This window comes from Drosophila subpulchrella, chromosome X, assembly GCF_014743375.2.
Source record: "Drosophila subpulchrella strain 33 F10 #4 breed RU33 chromosome X, RU_Dsub_v1.1 Primary Assembly, whole genome shotgun sequence".
Taxonomy (NCBI): domain Eukaryota; kingdom Metazoa; phylum Arthropoda; class Insecta; order Diptera; family Drosophilidae; genus Drosophila; species Drosophila subpulchrella.
In genome coordinates, this window is record NC_050613.1 from 22,836,240 (window position 1) to 22,858,446 (window position 22,207).

The 22,207-nt window shown below is 39.5% G+C and overlaps 1 protein-coding gene across 3 annotated transcripts; it reads left to right on the plus strand.

The window, feature by feature from the left end:
- The first annotated feature begins 564 nt into the window (after positions 1–564).
- Positions 565–10,344, plus strand: LOC119557993. 3 transcript variants are annotated; one of them, XM_037871096.1, is made up of 11 exons: positions 565–736; positions 810–863; positions 1,830–2,036; positions 2,100–2,897; positions 2,982–4,208; positions 4,459–5,490; positions 5,976–6,071; positions 6,183–8,663; positions 8,731–9,609; positions 9,665–9,937; positions 10,002–10,344. In XM_037871096.1, the coding sequence occupies exons 1-10, from the start codon at positions 632–634 to the stop codon at positions 9,701–9,703; spliced, it is 6,918 nt and encodes a 2,305-aa protein (XP_037727024.1). In that variant the 5' UTR covers positions 565–631; the 3' UTR covers positions 9,704–9,937; positions 10,002–10,344. The 3 variants fall into 3 exon arrangements, with proteins under 3 accessions (XP_037727024.1, XP_037727022.1, XP_037727023.1); XM_037871094.1 differs by having other exon boundaries at positions 5,976–8,663; XM_037871095.1 differs by having other exon boundaries at positions 5,976–8,663; positions 9,665–10,344.
- Positions 10,345–22,207: the final 11,863 nt, after the last annotated feature.

The window sequence follows — 22,207 nt, forward strand, 5'->3', positions numbered from 1 at the left end:
TCCAGCTGGAATAGGACGAGGATGGGGAGCAGGATGAGGGCCAAGACAAGGACGAGCCATAAGAGGTCCTGGCCAGGAGGACCTGGCAAACAAATGCCAATGCTCAGCGGTGCGTATGAAGGCAAATGGCAAACAGGAGCCACCTTAGCACTGGCCATCGAAAGGACCCCGGTTTCTGCCGGCAAACAGCAACTGCCGATCGGAATTATGCCATACATAAATTACGTAAGCATATTATTTGCACCCAATTGAAATTTGTATTAATAGACAGAACATTTGGACAAGGTATGGATGTATGCCAAAGCTAAAACGTTGACATTCTTTGGACAAGGTTCTTAAGTTTCAGTAGACCCCGATAGTTTAGCTTTGACTAAGATGAACAAACTTCAATTAAAATTATGGATAAATATTAGTTTCTTAAGACCTTAGACCTTAAAAAATGGTTTCTTAAGCTTTATTGCCTCAAAAAAACCTTTGGGTCCAAGCAGCCTATTTGCTCACAAACTTGGAGTTGTCAAACAAAAAGAGCTCTCGTATCAGTTGTACAAGTTTAGTGATCGGAGCTACTTCGAATTTTATCTGAATAAAATACAATTCAATAATATATCTGAAAAAAAAACTGTATTTAAGTATGAGTAACCCAGACGAAAATCAATGGCCATTTCAAGGGAATCCCCGTACATCGGGGAACATGAACCGCCAAGTGAACGAGACTCCGCGGAACTCCTTTTACCAGGTGAGTTCAATAGTGCTGGATAACTTACTCCCAAGCCGATAAACTTAAACCTCCAATCACAATCACAATGTAGAGTGAGCTAATGGACTGCGAGATGCCTTCTACATCCAGGGCTGCACAAAACCAGGCAAGTTAGCATGTACTACACGCTTTCCAATACACAATTTATCAAGCCAATGCGACCATATTAAATGCAATATTTTATTTTTTCAGAATTTCAACAAATAGCATTCTTGTATTTCGTAAGCCTGCTGGTTAAATTAAAATAGCATTCTCTTTATATACCTACATTTGCCTAAAGTAACTTTAACTAAATAAGTGTGAACACATTACTCGAGTTTCTCAGTGTTCAAAGATTGTTCTTCCTTAATGGCTATCTAAATGCAATATTTTATTTATTCCGCATTTAAATGAACAGCTTTCTTTGTATTACTTTGAAAACCTGCTGGTTAAATTAAAAAAAATAAAATAAAAGGGGACTTTGTATACATACATTTGCAAAATGTAATTTTAGCCAAATAAGTGTTAAAAAATGTCCCCAGTGTCTCAGTGCTACCACATTATCTTCTTTTAAGGCTACCTAAATGCAATATTTCATATATTCTGAACTTAAACAAATAGCATTTATACTTGTATTTAATAAACCTGCTGCATAAATTAAAATAGCATTCCCTTTATATACCTACAGGCAAGTAACTTTATCCCAATAGGTGTTCAAAAATGTGTCCAGTTTCTCATTGTTACAACATTTTTCTTCTTTAATGGCTACCTAAATTCAATATTTTATTTATTCCGAATTTAAATAAGCAGATTTCTTACTTGTGTTTTGTAAACCTGCTGGTTAAATTAAAATATCTTCCCCTTTATATATCTGCAATTGCCCAAAGTAACATTATCCAAATAAGTGCTAAAAAAAATGGCTCCAGTTTTTCAGTGCTACAATATTTTTCTTCTTTAAGGGCTAAGTGCAATATTATATTTATTTCCAATATAAACAAATACCTTTCCCTTTACACCCAAAGTAACTTAAAGAAAGTAAGTGTTGAAAAATGTGTCCAATTTCTCAGTACTAAAACATTTTTCTCCTTTAAAGGCTACCGTTTCTAATACTGGCGAAGTGGGCTTCGACTTTTCATTTGACAACGCGTTCGTGAACAATTCAGCAGAAAATTACAGCTCTCGCCATTGGGAACACCAAGCAATTCACATGTCTGGTAACGAGGATTCTATGCTAATTGACTTTGTATCGGAACATGCAAGCTATATAGATATCTATGCCGAAACCAGTAACCGCGAGCAGGTAAGATTTACGACTATATCTAAGTGTAAGATGTTTTGCTAAAAGTTGGCAAGTCCATTGCAGGAGCAAAGGATGGAATGCGATTTTGATTGGAGCACCATCGGGGTTCCAGACAACCAGACAACCATTCGCCCAAATCAGCTGCTTCAGGGCCAAGCTGAAAATATGATGCAGTGGGAAAATAACGTGGAAGAGCGCCCGTTGCAGCCGATCCAGGGACAAAACCCAAATGTGATGCAGTGGGAAAACAACGTGGAAGAACGCCCTTTGCAGATGAAGATGGAGGAACCCTCGTACAATATGATATCGGGGGATCCATCATTGGAAACACGATCCAAGGAACTCCCTTTTCAGAACATGATAGTAGAACGCCCTTTGCAGAGATTGATGGAGGATCCATCGTACAATATGATATCGGGGGAGCCATCATTGGAAAGGATGGTGGAGGAACCCTCGTACGAGATGTCGTTGGAGCCACCATTAGAAACAAAATCAAAAGGCATCGCTTTCCAGAATTTGATTGCAAAACGCCCAAGATCTGGAGAGCTCGCTTTTCAGAGTATTAAAGCAGAAATCCCTTCGCAGCGCATGGTGCAGGAACCTTCGCGCAATAATATATCAGGGGAGACACCATTGGAAAACAAATCGGAAGAGCAAGTTTTCCAGAAGATAATGCCAGAACGCCCTTTGCAGAGGATGGTGGAGGAACCCTCGTACAATATGATATCAGGGGAGCCACCGTTGGAAACTAGATCGAATGAGCTCGCTTTGCAGAATATAGTGGCATATCCATCACCAGTAAGAGTGGGGGAAAATCAAAATCCAGTGCCTCCCGCATCGCAAGAATCCGATTTCGCAGATGTAAGTTTAACATTTAACCCAACCTATATTAAGTCTCCACGTTTTGGTAAACCGGTTTTAATTATTCCTTATCTTTTTGCACAGCCCTTAGAAATTTTGCCGCTTCTGGATTCCATGCCCACTGATAACGACGAAAATCTAGCGGGGGATTTTAGTGAATGGTGGGATAATATTGATGAACCAGATTCAGGAAACCAAGAATATCAGAGAAGTGGAATATTTACGGCCAATCCAAATGAATCGCAAGCTCAGTCATATACCGAATATGGTTTCAATACATATGCTTATGCAGCCAATCCAAATTGTGTTGATACGATTTCGGTAAGTTATACCAGGACTATGAGTGCGGCATCCAAGCCAACCAGAGGGAAAGTAAATAAGAGAAAAAACCCCAAGCCCAAAAAGGAGCCGGCTAAGAGGAACTTGGCTGCTCCATCTAAGCCCAGTATTTCTCAGATAAGGAGAGAGGCTGCCAAGAGAGAGAGGTTAGCGAATGCGCCCCCAAAAAAGCCGAGAAAAACCAAACAGGCGGCCAAGGCATCTTCATATACAAATTCAGGCCAAAATCCGGATCCTGCTGACCCATCTCAGCCCGGCACTTTTGCGGCAACCAAACCTCAAAAGCGAACTTATACTAAAAGAGCAAAAAAGGCGAATATATCTCAAATCGAAAACAATACCGAGGCTACCGTGGGAGCAAATAACCCAACAGAAGCTGTGGGGCTTTCTGAAATATCTCCCGTAATACCGACAATTCCAATGGATCCTAATATTCCAACTCCACCTGTACAGTCGATCGGCAAGACGATCAAACCAAAGGCCCCTAGGCGAAAAAAGGCTCCGGTTGTACCACCTGAAGGATCGGATGGAACCGTACAACCACCACCTAAAACCAAGGCACCACGTAAGCCAAGGGCCCCTCGAAAGCCTCGACAGACTAAGGCATCTTTGAAAAAACAACAGGAGGAAGAGGCACTCAGGCTGCTTATGGCACCGCCAGCACCAATGGAACCCATTCCCATAGGGGTGCCAATGGAGTCCATTCCCATAGGGGTGCCAATGGAACCCATGCCACTGCCGGTACCTATAGAAAACAGCGCCACGAACGAGCCAATGGAACCAAAAACTGTGTCTCCGATTAGGATTCGAATGTCTGCTTATGACACAGCCACTCCAAGGGTTCTAAGTAGGGGAAAGAGCATTGAAAATTTGATGGCAGTTTTCAATAAAAAAACACCCCCAAGATTTCCGTCAATTTCGCCAGATCATTTGGAATTCCCAGAGATATCACATCCAATGGCTGACACAGTTGTAAGTGTGGAAGATTATTTTGTTGCACTCCTTCTATTTTTTAAAGCTCTCAATATTTTTAAGTCCGAGTTAGAAAATATCAAGTATTACCGTTTGGTAACATTGGAACCAATACTAAATAATGCAACTTTTGAAGACATCGATAAATTCATATTTTTTAATTCGGCTAATTGCTTAATTAATTCATTACATTATTTGTATTTGCTTATTAAGATTTATTTTATGGATAAAATACCTTTTTGGTTTTTAGATTTTAGAAAAATCGATTACGCCGAATGAGGACCCAAAAGAGCGCTTCATATCAAGATCCCGACCTGTATCTCCATGCTTGTCAATGCGTTCATCTCGTTCGGCCTCAAGCTCGTCATCCGGATCGAACGGGTCTTCCAGGTCCTCGTCATCGTGTTCTAGTTCTAGTTCGGGATCATCCAGTTCGGGATCTTCCAGTTCGGGATCTTCCAGTTCGGGATCTTCCAGTTCGGGATCTTCCAGTTCGGGATCTTCCAGTTCAGGATCTTCTAGTTCGGATTCTTCCAGTTCGGGATCTTCCAGTTCGGGATCTGCCAGTTCTGGATCTTCCAGTTCGGGATCTTCCAGTTCGGGATCTTCCAGTTCGGGATCTTCCAGTTCGGGATCTTCCAGTTCGGGATCTTCTAGTTCAGCGTCTTCCTGTTCATCATGCTCAAGAAAACTCAAGAAGATTAAACCAGAGCCACAGAATCCGGATCCACCACTGGAATCTTCCTCACAAATATATATCGGTTTGGATCAACGAACTAATTTTGAGTCACCGATGACGTACATGCAAAATCTGCAGCCACCACTAGAATCTTCCTCACAAAAAAATACCGGTTGGGTTCAACCTACTAATTTGCAGAAATCGAATCCACCACTGGAATCTTCCTCACAAATAAATACCGGTTTGGATCAACCAATGAATTTAGAGTCATCATCGCCACCGAGGATGCCCGTGCAGAGTTCAGATCCACCACTGGAATCTTTTTTAGAAATAAATACCGATTTGGGTCAACCAACTAATTTGGAGTCACCATCGCCGCCGAGGACTCCCTGCACGAACCCTGTTACATTTGAAGACTTTCTGAAAGCCCTGGGAGGCGAAAACATTCCCGTTGTATCGCCGATTCCCAGCCGACCATTTGATACTTTGGAGTATGAAGAAGATAGGATTCCACCGCCACCATTATATGAACCCTACACTGGTGGCAGGGATAGGGAGAAAACTCAACTGAGATCTGGAATATCGATGACACAGACGCATGTTGTGAGTATTATGTATATATTAGGGCATTCCATTTTTGAATGGACATTTTAAAGGTCTTACTTTCATCATCTTACTTATGGGATATTCTCCGAGAATGTCAACCAAGTCAAAAACCTTCGAAATTGATTAAAACATACTTCTATATGATTTTGCACCGATATTAGCTTTAATTTAGATAGATCCTCAACTAATCAAAGCAATAAGCATATCTTTGGATAATTTTTTAGTACAATACCTAATAATATGGGCAAAAAGTATTTTTTATAGTAAATTTTCGGTATATTTGGTTGGTTTAAAACCATTCACTTGACGATAAGGTATAAAAAAAGCAATACAATGTTGAAAGTAGTTTAATATTGTTAGTGGTATTTATGTCGTATGAGTAATTTTAAAGTGAACTTTAAGAAACTTTTTTTTACACCTTTATCTAGCATAAATTCGCTTCAGATATATACTTTTGTTTCAAATTACGCTTCCTACTCCAGATTATGCAAATGCAAATGCAAAATTCAGCAGAACAATATGGGGCTCAAGTATCTAATTGGAATCTCGTACACATGCGCAACGTATACGAAACTCAGGTGAAATCTTTTGAATCTGAGGCTTCGGTATCAAACAATGAACCAGATGTTAACTCCTATGATCCAAAGCGGTTTGAATCTAATCAATATGTGTATCAAAACTTTTCGCAGCAGACACAAGAATATATCCAACAGCCCCTTAACATGCCAAGGCCAATCAAAACTGAGTTTATAACCGGCAATTCTGAAGTATGGAAAGCAGCCAATGAACCAGATGTTAACTCTTATGATCCCAAGCGGTTTGAATCTAACGTGAAGCCCTGCGGTCCTAATATTTCAAGGCCAGATATACCGCCACATACTCCTTTAACACAAGTCCCTGATCAGGAAAAATCGAGGCCTCAAAACCTGAGTGATGAAATGAAATATGTGGATCGAAACATTAAGAATAAAGCTGAAAAATGTATTTTAAGGCCCTCTAAAATTCCAAGGCCAATCAAAGGATATTTTTCCGGTAAATTTCAAGTGTCGAAATCAAGCAATGTACCAGATGTTAGCTACTATAATCCCAATCGGCTTGAGTCTAACGTGGATCTCTGTAGTCCTAGTGTTTCTAGGCCATATACTCATTTTTCACCTATGACTGAACCAGAAAAACCGGGGCTTCAAAAACTGATCGATGAAACGGAATATTTAGATCGTAATTTTCAGAAGCAGGCTCAACTACCTAATCAAGAGCCCTTTAAAATGACCAACCCAGTCGGAACTAAATGCGAATCCGTTTCGACCTATCAACCAGATGTTATCCCCTATGATACCAATATATTTGAGACTTACATGAATATCTGTAGTCCTTTGACTGCTACGCCAGATAACAGTCCTGGCAGTAATACGATTTCTGAATCAGGCTTGGGTCCAAGTCCTCCTATTGGAGAACTGATGGACAAGCTGGTAAGGCCGACTGCTCCAAAAACTACCAATGAAACCGAAAATGTAGATCCAATTGTCCAGGAACACATGGTGCAAGACCCGGAGGAAAAATCTTTGAAAGTGATGGATATTTTGACAAACCAGACTGGAAAACAATCCCAGGCACAAGTGCTTATCGAAAAGCCTTTGGAAGAACCCAAGTCCGTCGCACCTGTTGTAAAATTGGAACACTCAAAGGATCCTCTACCAATAGGCTCAAATTCAATCAATGAATCTGATGGGAAACCAAGTCATCCTAAAATGTCCCAACCAGATGTAAAACTTTCGGAATTAGATATGAAACCATGTAACTCAAGCATATCTGAAATAGATTCGAAGCCCTGCAGTCCCAAAACTTCCACACCAAAACTTCCAGTAAAACGAAAGTATACGAGAACCAAGAAAGTTGAGACAAACCCGAAGTCTCCGAAACCTAAAAAGGAAGCGAAAAAACCGAAGTCTCCAAAACCTAAAAAGGAAGCGAAAAAACCGACGGCTTCGAAACCTAAAACGGAAGAGAAAAAGCCGAGGTCTCGGAAACAAAAAAATGATACGCCAAAAACAGAGTCTTCAAAGGGGCCTCTGACGCCGAAGAATTCAGATCCACAGTTCCAGGACCAGGTAAAACAAGACGGAAAGGAAAACTTACAAGATGTTTTATCAAGCCCGACAGAAAAGCAATCTGAGGCACAATTATCTCTTCTGAAGCCCAGTGACGGGAAAAAACAGAAGACTCCAAAACCAAAAAATGATTCGCAAAAGCCAGGGTCTTCAAAGGGGTCTCGTACACCGAAGAATTCAGATCCAAAGTCCCAGGACCAGGTCTTGCAAAACGCAAAGGAAAACTCTTTAGAACGCATTGGCTTGGAAAAGAAATCTGAGGCACAAAAATCACTTCAGAAGCCCAGAGAAGAGCCCAAGTCAATTAAACCAGATTTAAAATCCTGCACTGATGTGAATCTTTCGAAACCCAAAGTCTCTGAACCGGGAAATAAATTCTGTACTCCTACACCTTTGTCAAAGCGAAGGCGCACTATGCCAGCGATTACAAGGCCTCAAAAACCAATCGATTCGGAGGCAGAACCAAATTCGAATAACTCCAATCGTAAAATGGCTATTGCTAAGCGTAGAGGATCGGTACTAGTTGATTCATCAGCAAAAGCCAAGGCATGGAAATCATCTCTTGAGCCAGATATCAAACTCTCTGCTCGTAAAATGTCCTTTGATCAGAGATTATCGGAGGCAGATATGATGCCCCTTACTAAGAAAAAACCACCAGCAAGGCGTCGTTCTTCGATATTTATTGAACCACTGAAACTAAAGGATTTGAAACCAGGTACTTCTAAAGCTACTAAACCTGATATGAATCCAAGTACTTCAAAAGTTACTGAAACATATATTAAACCGAGTAATTCTAAGGGTGCTAAAGCAAATAATACACTCCCTACATCTAAAGTTTTTAAAGCATATATTACAAGATCTAGGGCCTCCGAAACAGATAGTGCACCATCTAAGGCTCCTGAAATAGATGGTAAAAAATCTGATAATACACCCTCTACATCAACTGCTGCTGAGCACGATAATACACCCAGTACGTCTGAAGCTGGTGCACAAAATAACGCTCCAAATCCGAATACGCTTCTTCAATATAAAATTCCAAAGCTGCGAGCTGATGGTTCAAATGTAAGATGCTAACTCGATGGGTTTTTAATGCTCTCCTAACTAAAATGTTCCCTATTTTACTTTGCAGACACCACCGATAACAACTGAGACCTCCGAAGCGGAGAATCTGATTCAAAGTTCTGATTCCATTCAGGCAAATCCGGTTGAAAGTTCTGATTCTACTCAACCGAATCCGACTGGAAGTTCTGATTCTACTCAACCGAATCCGACTGGAAGTTCTGATTCTACTCAACCGAATCCGACTGGAAGTTCTGATTCTACTCAACCAAATCCGACTGGAAGTTCTGATACTACTGAAGCGAATCCGCCTAGAAGTTCTGATTCCACACAACCGTATCCGGGCAGAAGATCTGATTCCTTCAGACCGAATCCGACTAGAAGGAACAATTATTATCCACCAATAGGAAGGGCTCGCAACACTGATTCGCCCTATCCGAACTACCCAAATGACTTTCCGTCCTATGAGAGACATAGGAGAATGGCTTATGAGGAGGAAGAAGCCTATTACAGGGAATCATATTATCTGGAGAAGCAGAGGAGACTCAATCGCTATGACGACAGACTCCATCGCTATGATGAGAGACCCTATCCAGAGGATTACTCGTTAAGACGTCGTCCGCTCTCTCCAGGGGTCTATCGTGGTAGGGATCCTCCCGAGCCCTATCACCCCTATCGCAGAGGCCGTTTGCCACATGAAAGGAACCTTCCAATGGACGATTATCGACCGGCTTATCCCTATATGGACGATCCACCACCAAAAGATGGCCATCTTAACAGAGGTTATCCGTATGCGCCAGAAAAATATCCAGAGCCTAGCCCCAACTATCAAGATCACCATCCGCTTGAGTTTGATGTATCTAACAGGTATAGATCGAACAACGCGCATCCAAGTACAGCACCAAGTACAGCACCAAGTACAACACCAAATCCACCGCGACCACCACAAGTAAGTCAATAAAACTTCTTTGAACTTGAAATTAAATTAAATATTGTTCCATTAGGCCGAAATTAAAGACGTTAGTGATAATAACTCTTTATAGCCACCTCGAACAGTTTCCGTCGACCAAGTTATTAGGAATGCCTTTGGGGGTCGCAAATACAGAACACTCAGAGATCTAAGGGAACGAACCAAGTTATCTAAGGACCGTTTGCGCACGGTCCTCAAGCGCATTGCCAAAATTAAGCGTCGCAAATGGCGCATTAGCAAATATTATCTACAGGCCTATATAGCCGAAATGTCGGGTCTTTCACCAAGATTTAAAAATAACAAGCCGGTGGGTGGAATCATACATCTATAGCTTTGCTTACGTTACCATCAAATTAAATGTTTACATTTAGCTACGCCTTAATTATAACTACCGCAAGGTGATGAGCTCCTATAAAGGAATTAAGTTTCAGCGCATGGAGACTTTGATCAAGAAAACTGGTTTCCGTAAATCCAAGCTAAAACACCTGTTGAGGATGATCGGAAGGAAGCGATCCACTAAATGGCGTCTGCTTAGCTATAAGAAGCCCCTAATTCACTTTCACCGAGGACACAAGAAACATACTACATAATAACATAAAATTACTTATTACATTATTATACCATTTCAAAATTTTACCAATTTAACATTATACAAATTTACTGTTATACAACTTTACGATTATACAAAGATATTATTATGATTACACCTTTACACTGCCCATTAAACACTAAAATAAAACACCAACACTAAAAAAAAAATCATGTAATGCTGAAGGTTTCTTATAGATTATGGGGTGCTTAAACATATGTACAGCAGTTACTTGTTCAGAACTTATGTGCCAACTATCGAAAACTGAAAAACATTTATGTAATTTTGTATTTTACAGGTACCAATCAAGTTATGACAAGTTTTTCAGTTGTTACTTTGGGTTGGCCTTTTCCACCATAAGTTTTCCAAAATGTGTTGACAGTTTTCCGATTTTGGTTTTCCTCTTCTGCTTTTTGGTAATTTGGCAAGTGCAATTTGGTCCTCTTGTTGCCATTATTTTTGTTTGTTGTTCTATTTCGATTGTATGTGTGTGTGTACTTTGATGTTTTCTATGCGCTGGCAATTAATTGCTTTCAAATCCTTTTATCCAACAGATTTGGTCAATTTATTTTGCACAGTTTTTTGCTGTTTCAGTATGTGTGTTTTTGGTATTTACCACACACACACACACACACGTACACACATGGCCTATATGAAGAAGTACATATGTATGTGTGGGTGAGCGCTTGTTTGGTCTGAATTTATTACATGTTTAGTTTATTGTTTTTTAATGGCGCTTAGTTTCAATTTGAGCGAAGCAATAAATTACACATTACTGACTGCCCCAAGTCCTTGTCTCGTCCTTTTTTCCAGTATCTGTATGTGTGTGTGTGTGTCTGTGTCTCTGTGTGGGTGTGTGCGAGTATCTTTGTGTTTGGGTAAACGAGGGTAAGCGCTTTAATGAGGCCAAAGGAGTCGATCCGGCATTTGATACCAGATTGATGCCAGCCGCAGACATTTGACCTTTCGGGGGAGTTCATCCGCAGAAAAAAGAAACGACCTCTTAGGCGCACATATCGTTTCAGACTTCAAATGCCAAAAATGCCAATAAGTATATACGTATATTAATCTTAGAAGACTCTCTATTTAAAAAAAAAAGCCATTACATTTTTTATTGTTTTCCCTTTTACTGTGTTTTTAAGATATTATTATTTAATTGGTCGACCTTTCCTTTAAGAAAGTATCCATATAAAATAGGCACTTCTGAAAAGACCCATTTCTATTCCCTAGAAAACGAAAACCTTCAATTCTTAGAATTCTCAGAAGAAATGGAATATTAGTGGAATAATATAGGCACTTCTGAAAAGACCCATTTCTATTCCCTAGAAAACGAAAACCTTCAATTCTTAGAATTCTCAGAAGAAATGGAATATTAGGGCCAAGTGCTCTTCTTATGCTTTGCAAAGCTTAGCGTTATTTCTTTTTATGTTACAATTATCCTTAGTCTACGCTTTGCTCCTTGTATTCCCAGCTAATTTTCTGAAAAACTTTGCCCCTGAAAAAATGCAGCGGAATTTTTAAGGCGAAACTGCAGTGCAAAATGAAAACTGCAGACTGCAGACTTTCAGACTGTAATAATTTGCGCAACAAAGGGCGCACCTCAACTTGACAGCAGCGGAAGTTGTCCCCACTTAGCCGGGGATTCCCCTGGGCTCTTGGCCCCTTGGCCCCCTGGCCCCTTAACCCCCAGCTGGCCCAGCCTTAACCCACGTGCACCGCCCCCTTGGTCCAGAGCAAACACAAAATGAATGGCCCGCAAATTCACGGCAAATTAAATGAAATGCGCAAATTAAACGCAGCAACAGCGGCAGGGCAAAAAATAAAAAAAATAAAGTGGAACACGGACAGGACAAAGTGAAACAAATATTGCATAATATTATTGCAAGTTTTTTTTTTCGGGGGGCGTTGTCGGCACTTGAGCAACGCTTAAAGCGAACGAAAACGCGGAAGCAATTCACTTTCGGCTTTTGGCTGCTCACTTTTTCCTACTACCCAACCAGCCGACCCTTGGCCCTGCTGGGTTCTATGTTTTAATATTTATATCAGGACAGCAGCTTTGCTCCATCCTCGTCGTTGTCAACGTCATCATCCACATTCGCATCCAGGGGTCAGAGATGCAGCTGCTGTTCCAGCTTCAAGTCGTGCGGATGCACTGGAAGAAACTCGAGAAGGAATTCGGAAATATATTTCATTACATTACAACTGTCAATGCTTCTGAGACCATATTTGGCATCAGACGTATATGGTGTATTTTATTTGCAATATTTACAATATAAATAAATAAACTTAAATAAATAACAATTATAATAATGAAAGCATAAATGTACATTTTCAAGTTTAGCCATCTTAAAACAAAAGAATAAAGTCAGTTTTTACACAATATTCTAGTAAAAAAAAAAAAAAAAAAAAAAAAACCACACTTCAATTATATAATTATATAAAAAAATAAATAAAATACAGAAAAATGTTAGCTTAGGTTTTTCTTAATTTATGGGCTTTATTTTCGCTAAGTTATGGAAACAAAAACTTTTTTTTTCTTAATCTGAAAAAAAAATAAATCAAGACGTTTAACTTACTTTAAATCCTGGCTAACCCCTTTTTCTTCCAGTGTTCTGAACCAGTAATTTAGCATGCTTATCGTTCGTCTCGCTTGCTCCCAAGAGTCCAGCGTCCTTCCGTTCCATTGCCACCCCGTTCCCCTTCCGGTCCGTTCCATTCCGTTTGGTTTTGCCTCTTTGGCGCGACTTGGGCATTTTTTTTTGTCTGTGTGTGTGTGCTAATTACCATAATTAAGCAAAGGTCAGGCTTTAGTCGCCTTTTGTGGCCAAGCTTGGCGAAATAATAATGAGAGAAAGCCATGAGGAGAATGGCGGAGAATGGGAAAGAAAGCGGGAGAAAGGAAGCCAAGGGAGACGGAAAAAATGGCTGACCAGCGTACAAATTCTCCCCTCTGTTCTGTTATGCATTATCTTTATGATTATGTTGATTATGACGTTTTAATGGGTTTAGTGAGGCGACAAGGGGTTGGGGTCACCCGGGGGGTTGGGCGGTATCAGCTTAAGCTGACAACAAAAGGGCAACAAGAAAAACAAAGACTTGACAAGCTGTTGGCGCACATTAAGGAATGAATGCAGTTTCCCTTCTTTTCCCCCTTTTTTTCGGTATTCACCATAATACCCTGGAAAATAGCCGAAACTTTGATCATAGCTCATATCACCCAAATAGGTCGTAAAATAAAAGTATTTGCGGGACGCAAAAAAGAGAACTACTTTCGTTTTTATGGCAACAGATAGGAAAACATAAAAAAAAACGCGATGGGAAATCGTAAAAAAAGAATTCCGGCAATGTGGCTAGACTTATTTTTAGAGGGTAAAACAGCCGTCGACTAAAAAGGGGCCGCTAAGCTTAATCTCAATATTTCATTTTTTATTGCCGGCACTCAAAACATTACTTTGAACTTGGTCAAATTACTTGGGGCTTGTCTGTCAGCGGGCTTCCTCTTACACTTCCTTATTGGTGGGGGTGGGGGGGATTCCTTCCGACTTTCCCACCCACTCCACCAGCCAGCCATAAATATTTTTGGTACTCGCCGAGGAAAATGAAAATTCCATAGCAACTTAACTTAAAACTGCAATGTCATGACAAATATACACAAGGACGAAGACGATGACGCGGACGAGTTTCGAGATGGGATCTTGCAGGATGGCACGCACTTCCCCCTACTTTTGGGGGGACCCCCTTAGCCCCTGTGGCGCCCCCTGGCGGTGATTAACGATCGCAGCACACGGCGGAAAAGATGAAAGTTAAATGGGAGGGGGCAACGCAACTATTATTATAACATGGCGAGGACTTACTTCTCCTAGTTTGAGCTCTGCAGGCCCAGCATTCCTAACCAAGAAAAACATTTTCATTCCAAGGCGTTTTCCGGTGGGAGAGTGAGTGGCGTGGGGAGGGGGGGGGGGTTCTTTAGGGGAACGGCAGTTGTTTGAACTTATCTAAATTGTTTTGCCATATTGTTTTCTTATGCCATGTGTGTCGCATCGTGCCATGCTTGGGCGTACTTCCTGCCCTTATCCTCTGAGTATCCCTTTTAAGACACTGGGAATAATTTGTATTCTTACAATATCTACTATAAGCAACATCCTTGCAACCCTATTCCTGTCAGGCCTTAAATGCAATGCTCAGAATGATCTATAAAAAAGTTTTCTTACTTAAAGAGCGTGATTATCTTTAGCAATCTTTAAAATATGTTTATAAATAAAAACTTATTGGGATTGAAATTAAATTAAGTAACCCTGATAATTCACAAATTTCAAAGGCTTGAATAAAATGTTCAGCAAACAAGGTACTCTATAGTGGAAATGATCAAAAAACTATAAACAAAATATTTATGTAATATAACCAGTTTTTTCTCTGTGTATAAAAGGGGGTTCCCCATCCCTCCTCCTTGAAAGTCCCATTGTCTTTAGCAAATTTGCTTTACTTGCACTGGCTGCTTATTCATTGACTTTTGTGTTTTGTGCCATTTTCAAATGCCTTCATTTCTCCGCCACACACACAGCATACATATGTATGTATGCCCGTCTCGCTTGCACCGCCGAGTAGGCCGTCTCTTTCGCACGGCTCTTGCCGTACGTGTCTATTATTGGTATTTGCTGAATGAATGGATTGTACGTGCCCAAAGGCATTTCGAATAACTTTTTTTCCAGGCTCCGGCTCCCGAGGTTCTGGTTCTACGTTTGGCTTCCGCTGCCTTTGCCTTATTTCTCGATTTCTGGCTCTGGCTCTGGCTCCTCGTGGATTGCAATTCTCCGTTTCCGGCCCGCCTTTCTCTTGTTTTTTTGCCAGCCCCCCCCCCTCAATAGCCCCGTCTCTTTCACTCGCCCATCTCCCCTCTCTCTCTCTCTCTGCGGTTGAAATCTAAGCGATTTTACATTGTTATTGTTATTATTGCTACACGAAGACACGAACACACAGACATATGGGTTTATTTGCACATGCATTTATTTGTTGATGGCGTATTTTTGTTTATTTATGTATTCATATGCAATGTCGAAAATAATCGTTAATATGCTGATAAAACACGCCCCGCAACAATGTGTGTGTGTGCCCTCTCTTTCTGCCCCGCATAGCCCCCTCTCGCTCTGTCAACACTCGGCTTCATTTTTCATTCGATGCGATCCCATTGAATTGCCGGCAAATATGGTATGCTAATGAAATCCCATAATGCATTGACTAATAAACAAATAGCGCCCGAATGTAGGCAACACATTTTTCGGACAGCAAAATGGGCAAGCGTTTTTGGAATGCCTCTTAAATATATATATACTGCAGATTGAGATTTCACTGCCCTTGGGAATGCGGCAAAATCACACTCTAAGATCCCTAAGTACGATTTTAGTATTTGCTAGGGCCCGAGATTTTATTACATATATCTTTGATATAATAAAATAATAACAATTTAAAGTACCTTAACTTAATAGCAATAAATCAATAATATTAGTGGTTAAGTATTTGTATTTGTAATATATTATTTAATTTTTTTTAATAATACTCTACTAACAGAAAAACAATATAACCCTTATATTCGTTAAAAATCATCTCTGCTGAGAATATTTTCCAAAAAAAGAGAATCCGAATATCCATAAAAAAAGGAACTTACTTTTCCCAGTTATTTATTTCAATATTTATAAAACCACAGGCGATTTGATGTAAATTCAAAGAATTGAATTCATAATCCTCCTACATTTATTTACAGCACATTAAAAGGCTGCACAAGTAAAAAACACGTTGATTTCGAGCGTGAAATATCCTATTATATTGTATGCTCCAAATGGAAATCATTAAGTCCTTTATTTTCCTGTTTTTTTATTTATTTTTTTTTTTACATTATAGTTTTGTAACAAAAGTTCTGTGCCCTTTGAATGGAATGCACTCCATGTTAATATACCCACAGTGAAAATCGATTCTCTAGTTGAGCAGAATCGAAATCATAAACTTCATTGGGTTTTTGTTTTGGATACAGTTTACTTTTGTCATCACTTTATTCACTTTGTTGCTGTTGTCAGATTACTGTAGATTACTCCCACTGTTTTCATTGTTGTTGCTCTGGTTGCCCCTCCCACTTGTTCGTCCGCCCACCGCCCACAGCCCACAGCCCACCGCCCATCGCCCGACCTTGTCATGTAGTTAGATATATTTAAAGTTGGGCGTTGGGAAAGTAAAATAAAATGGAATAAAATGCAGATTGAATTTGAGGGCGACAACTTTGCTGACGTTGGCGACGACAACAGAGTAATATTACTCACACACACAGATACTAACCCACACACAGGCGCGCACGGCCCACACACAGATACAGGAGTAACAAAAAAAGCAGAGTTCCCACACACACAGATACTCGTACATTCACATGCACGCAGGGACCGTAAAAAATAAGCAAGTAATGCGCAAAATACAAAACCCACATTGCCTTCGAAAAGGGGGGCGAAAAGGGGGCGTGGTGGGCGATTGGTGTTGGGATAGGGGGACCAAAACCCCGGCTATATACTATAAGTACGATATGTAGTTTGACGTTATCCAACACTAACAACGCCACCAACACTGAGGACAAATGCGAGTTCCGAAGGGATAAACGTGAGGAAAAAGGGAGTGGGCGTTAAGTATAGGAGTGCACTGAAAGAAATTACTAGTCACCTCTGGGGGGAAGGTAAATTAGGGTTTTATTTCATACATATATACACCTTTTGGGAGGAAAATTATAAAATTAAAACAAATCAAAGTACCGACAAAGTAATAGTTATAAAAATGTATATACAAACTTATTAAATACTTTTCCAACACTTTATTTTTAAAATCACCTGAAAAAGGTGTCCAAAAGTATGCAATGAAAAATAAAACTTAATCTTGGGAATGAATCTCTCCTTCTTTCGGCTTAAAAACATATTCTTGCATACTTTTAGACACCTTTATTTGTAATTTAAATATAAATGTTAAATATTTAGTGTTAAAAAAAACGTATTTATCCTTTTTCCGCGTGTGAAAACCATTGGGGGCGTAAGAAAATGGGGCCTGCGGAAAAATAAGGAGGGGTGCAGAAAGTCGACGTGATCGTATGCGAATGCGATTGTGCGGGTGTATTATGTATTTGGTGCATTTTAAATCGGATTACTTAAGGCAGCAACAACTATGTGCGGCTTTAGCTTTTGTTGTCCTTCCGCTCCTTTCTTCGAAAGGAATGGTGGGTTGTGGGTGGATGGTGGCGGGTTGGTTCTTTAGTGGGTGGTGATGACTCTCAAGTCCCCCACATGTGCGGTACGTGTATGTCAGTTTAGTTCTCATTGTTGCCATCATCGAGATATCGTTGTCAACGCTGCGCCTATAAACCGTTTATTATTATTTACAATTTTCGCCTCGGCGCTGGCAAATATTTTCAAATCGCATGGCGACACATCGCTAGACACGTGGCATTTTCGAGCACGCTCCCCTTCCACCCATTTTCCATTTTCCAGCCACCCACATTTTCCGCCCATCGAGCTTGGCAAATGTGTTGGCAACGTGTCAGCACTCGATGGAAAACTGAATGACAAACTCTGCTTCGCTAGCTGGCTGTCAATCGTTTGGTTTATCAATCCATCAATCGAATGGCTCAGCAGAACTCCGCCCGGAATCTTAATCGGGGTAAACAGTTTTAAGAAGTGTGGCACTTGTTTCAGTCATGGCATTTCGCCACCCAAAGTAGATCTTTTAATTCCTAACCAGAATAATATTTAGTATTCAAAAACTAAGTTAGAATTTAATATATTATATTACTATATAATTTATGGCTCACTCTATTTTAAGGACTTTGCGCTAAAAGCAAAACGTAGTCCAATGAAATGCAGTCTAATCTAATAAAAAACCCCAGCACATTACCTTGTGGCTAATTGAAATCTCTGACAAATGCAAGGTTGCTGTTAATTTGGCAACGAATTTGGGTCAACATAGAAATGGCTAATCAATCAATGGCATTACACACTTACTCAATTTCAATTGACACACTTTCAATTATCCAGCCTATAAATAAACCCAGTAATGAAACAAATCTGTGGATTTCAACGAGGATTAATGGAACTGTGTAAGACAACTAACCTGGAAAGTCAATGATTGTTCGGCAATTAATCTGGCAATGGTTTATTTGCATTTAATTGGCAGAATAGTGCAGAGATGCAGGGCTGACTCGAAGAGTTGTGCAATTGTTGATCTATCGATTGGAGCGAATTATGGAAAATTAGGGGGGGGGGATGGGTTGTGGGTGAACCCTGACCTCCGGCTGCCATCAATCTTTATCGCCAAACGGAGAATGGCGAACGGAGAACGCCAAACGGCAAACTGAAACAGCAGCGGAAATAGAAGTGCGCGGCATAAGTGCACTTCCGGTGATGCAGTTGTTGCAATTTCAGTGGCAGCCGTCACATCCACGAATCCCCCATACGTTTGCCTCTGTGTGTGTGTGCTCTCGCCTGTGGTTGACTATTATTTTCACTAACGAGATTTCCCAGAATATGAGAATGTGCCGCCTTTAAATTCGGAATTTCCCAAATATGCATATCATTTGCCATTTTCCACTTTGCACTATCTACGGCCATTTGCAATAAAATAATGTTTAGCCTTTGCAACAATTCTATTCAGTTTTACCGAATTCCTACGCCTTTGTTTGATATTTGTTTGTATATATAGTATATACAGTCAACATTTTATAGAGTGAATTCAGGGGTGCCCAGTCAGCAAATCATAAATGTGCTATGATTTTATTTAAAATACAAAATATTCGTTAAGCAATAAAATGTATGATTGAGAGGTATGACATCTCAAATTGTGACTTACTCTATAGGTAACCTTAAATAGCTATACATATAGTTAACACATTTAAAATGAAAGTCCAAACATAATTTGTTTTCATTTTTAATATAAACTATTTTATTAACATGAAGAGGACCCACATTCGCCTAATTCATATAATTAAAACAGCGGGAAAGCCCACATAGTCCTGATCCGCATACTGTGCCCATATATTTATATGCTTTACCTGGTAAATGCATCCATTTATGTGGCCACCATTGACATCTGTCACGCGCAACTGCAATTGGACAGCGGGGAGTCGTTTGGGTTCGCTGTGGAGAACTGCAAACTGCGGTTCCCAGCTTCCCGTTCACCTTTGACCCCGACCCCCTCACGCTTTAACCATTAACCAAATCGATGGCTGAGTTATTTCCTCTGGTTCAGCTGCAGAACCATGTGTCGTAGTCTCCAAACTCTGCGGTTGCTAAGCTGAACGATCGGGAATTTTGTTGAGAACCCTTGTGGTCAGGGGATTGTTAGTGGGATTTACTGTGCAAATGGATTTACTTACTTTACAGCATAGAAATAGTTCATTTTTTATGGATGATTTGGCCGGGCAATCGACCATTGGCCTCTTCACATTGTTATCCCATATCCAATTTGGTAGGGGCATTTAAATAAAAAGCCCAAAAAAGATATATATATGTATATCAACCACATTCCACTCGGATTTGGATGGGTATTTGGGTCGCGAGTTAAGTGCTTTGTTTCTTTTTTTTTTATTTGCTGTCCTATTTTGGGGTTCGAACGAGAAATAAAGAAAATATTCCCACTAAACCGTACATAAGTAAAACAAACAAAATGGTAAAATCAATAAGCGAGGCTCTGGACATGTGAGGAGCTAAATATGCAAGTGGAGTACTCTAAGAAATGGAAATAAAAATGATTTATAAATTGCTTATTTGTCAAAAGCACAAACACACAAGGGCTGAGGACTGTGAGAAAATAGATAGTAGTTTTTCTTAGCAAAATTACAAAATTATGTGGATGATAAGGAATACGTTTGCTTTATGCTACCAAATATAATAAACCTAATATAATATAATATAATATAATATAATATAATACAATATAATATAATATAATATAATATAATATAATATTATATAATATAATATAATATAATATAATATAATATAATATAATATAATATAATATAATATAATATAATATAATATAATATAATATAATATAATATAATATAATATAATATAATATAATATAAAATATTTTAATATAATATAATATAATATAATACAATATATTTATGATTCTTCTTCGATTCTTTAGCTGTATTTATTTTTAGATTTTTTCCTGCTGCCTTGTGATGTCACCAGTATTTTTTCTCTCTGCAGCAATAACGAGCAGCATCTGAATTTGAGTCCGGGCTAAGACCACGCCCACTCAGCTCACTCAGCCCACTTGAGCTGGCTGCACTCGAGAGCCACAAATCGAAGACAGGAATCGAAGTCATGGAGCCAGTCACATTATCGTAACTTTTCAATATCGAAGCGTAAACATCGAAAGCGCATAAAGGGAGGTTCTTCGGTGGTTCTGTTTCTGATATGCCACCCGAATTGTGTCCACAAACTATAAAAACCGAAAAGCGGTTGGACATTTTCGAAGGCTAGCCACTACTACGGATTCGAATGCGAATTTGCAGTTGGCAGAGTTTTCACCAACCAAAGCAAACCAAACGAACTGCAAACAAATGCCAAAGGCCGCTTACGAAATGCTAGAATTATGACATTTAATTAGTGGAAATGAATCTTTTTTAAGCTCTGGCTTGCGTTCCGTTCAGCGGTTCTATCAACATGCTGGGGCTGCATACAGGGAATTAGCTCCTGTATTTCGGAATCGACGCCTAATTAGCGCATTGTTGCACTTCCACCAAAAATAATGCCGGCCAGCAAAGCAAATGCCAAAAACCGATTACAGTCGCCATTCAGTTGGGGATATAGTCACAGATATGTTTATATGTAAATGTATGCCAAATAATGAAAACATTCAATACGCGACCGGGGATTTGCAACCTGAACCAAAGCGCAACGGATTTCCGGTTACAGTGGTCTGTGGCATTGAAGCAAGAGTTGCTCAAAATATATTTTAAAATATGCGAACTCTATGGAATATTTGTAAAGCAAGTTGACTTACTGATTAACGTTATTTAACAACTCACATTAAGATAACTTATTTATTAGGCGTAATTTTAGGAGTTCTGCCGTTGGATTGATTTTTGATAAATTGGTAATTTGAAAGTATCAAACTTAAGATGGCAAAAAAAAAAGTTTTTTCGAATTGATAAGTCAGTTAAATGTTAGAACGGGGAATGTCATACCGCGTTGAGCTCGTTTCTTAATTTCCTATCCATCCCAATCCCAACCTGGAAATTTTTAATTTTTCAGATTTTTCACAAAAAAACGTGATGTAACCCCTTATAAGAAATGCGAAACTGGGTAAAAAAATAAGTTTTCCTAAAAATGATTGGGATCGTTAGCATGGCTAGCAAGCTGTTAAAAACAGTCGGCTAAACTACGATTGAAAAACTAAATAGAAAAATCGTATTTTTGACTAAAATGTGAATCTCGTATTTTTGACCAAAATCTGAATCCTATTTTTTCGCCCTAAAAATTCAGTTTTTTGGCTGCTACAAAGAAAATAAACGTCAGATCGAGGAATGTCATACCTCGTTGAGCTCGTAATATAAATTGCAATCCATTGGCATTCAAACCTGAAAATTTTTAGCTTTTGACATTTTTCGCAAGAATAGATGAAAAAAATACAAAAAATGAAAAAATTGGTCAAGAAATAAATTTCCTGGAAAGTGATGGGGATCGTTAGCATGGCTAGCAAGCTGTCCAAAACAGTCGGTCTTTTAACTGTACGCGTTCATTTGGCTAAACTAAGATTGAAAAACTGGAAAGAAAAATCGTATTTTTGACTAAAATCTGAATCTCGTATTTTTGACAAAATCTGAATCCCATTTTTTCGCCCTAAAAATTCAGTTTTTTAGCTGCTATTAAGAAAATAGGCGTCAGATCGAGGAATGTCATACCTCGTTGAGCTCGTTGCTTAATTTCCAATCCATTGGCATTCAAACCTGGAAAT

Bases quoted from the DNA above. Each gene is read 5' to 3' on its own strand.
- LOC119557993 (XM_037871095.1), top strand. From the start codon at position 632: ATGAGTAACCCAGACGAAAATCAATGGCCATTTCAAGGGAATCCCCGT. The intron at 864-1,829 runs GCAAGTTAGCAT...TCTCCTTTAAAG, and splicing joins CCAGGGCTGCACAAAACCAG to GCTACCGTTTCTAATACTGG. The intron at 2,898-2,981 runs GTAAGTTTAACA...CTTTTTGCACAG, and splicing joins AAGAATCCGATTTCGCAGAT to CCCTTAGAAATTTTGCCGCT.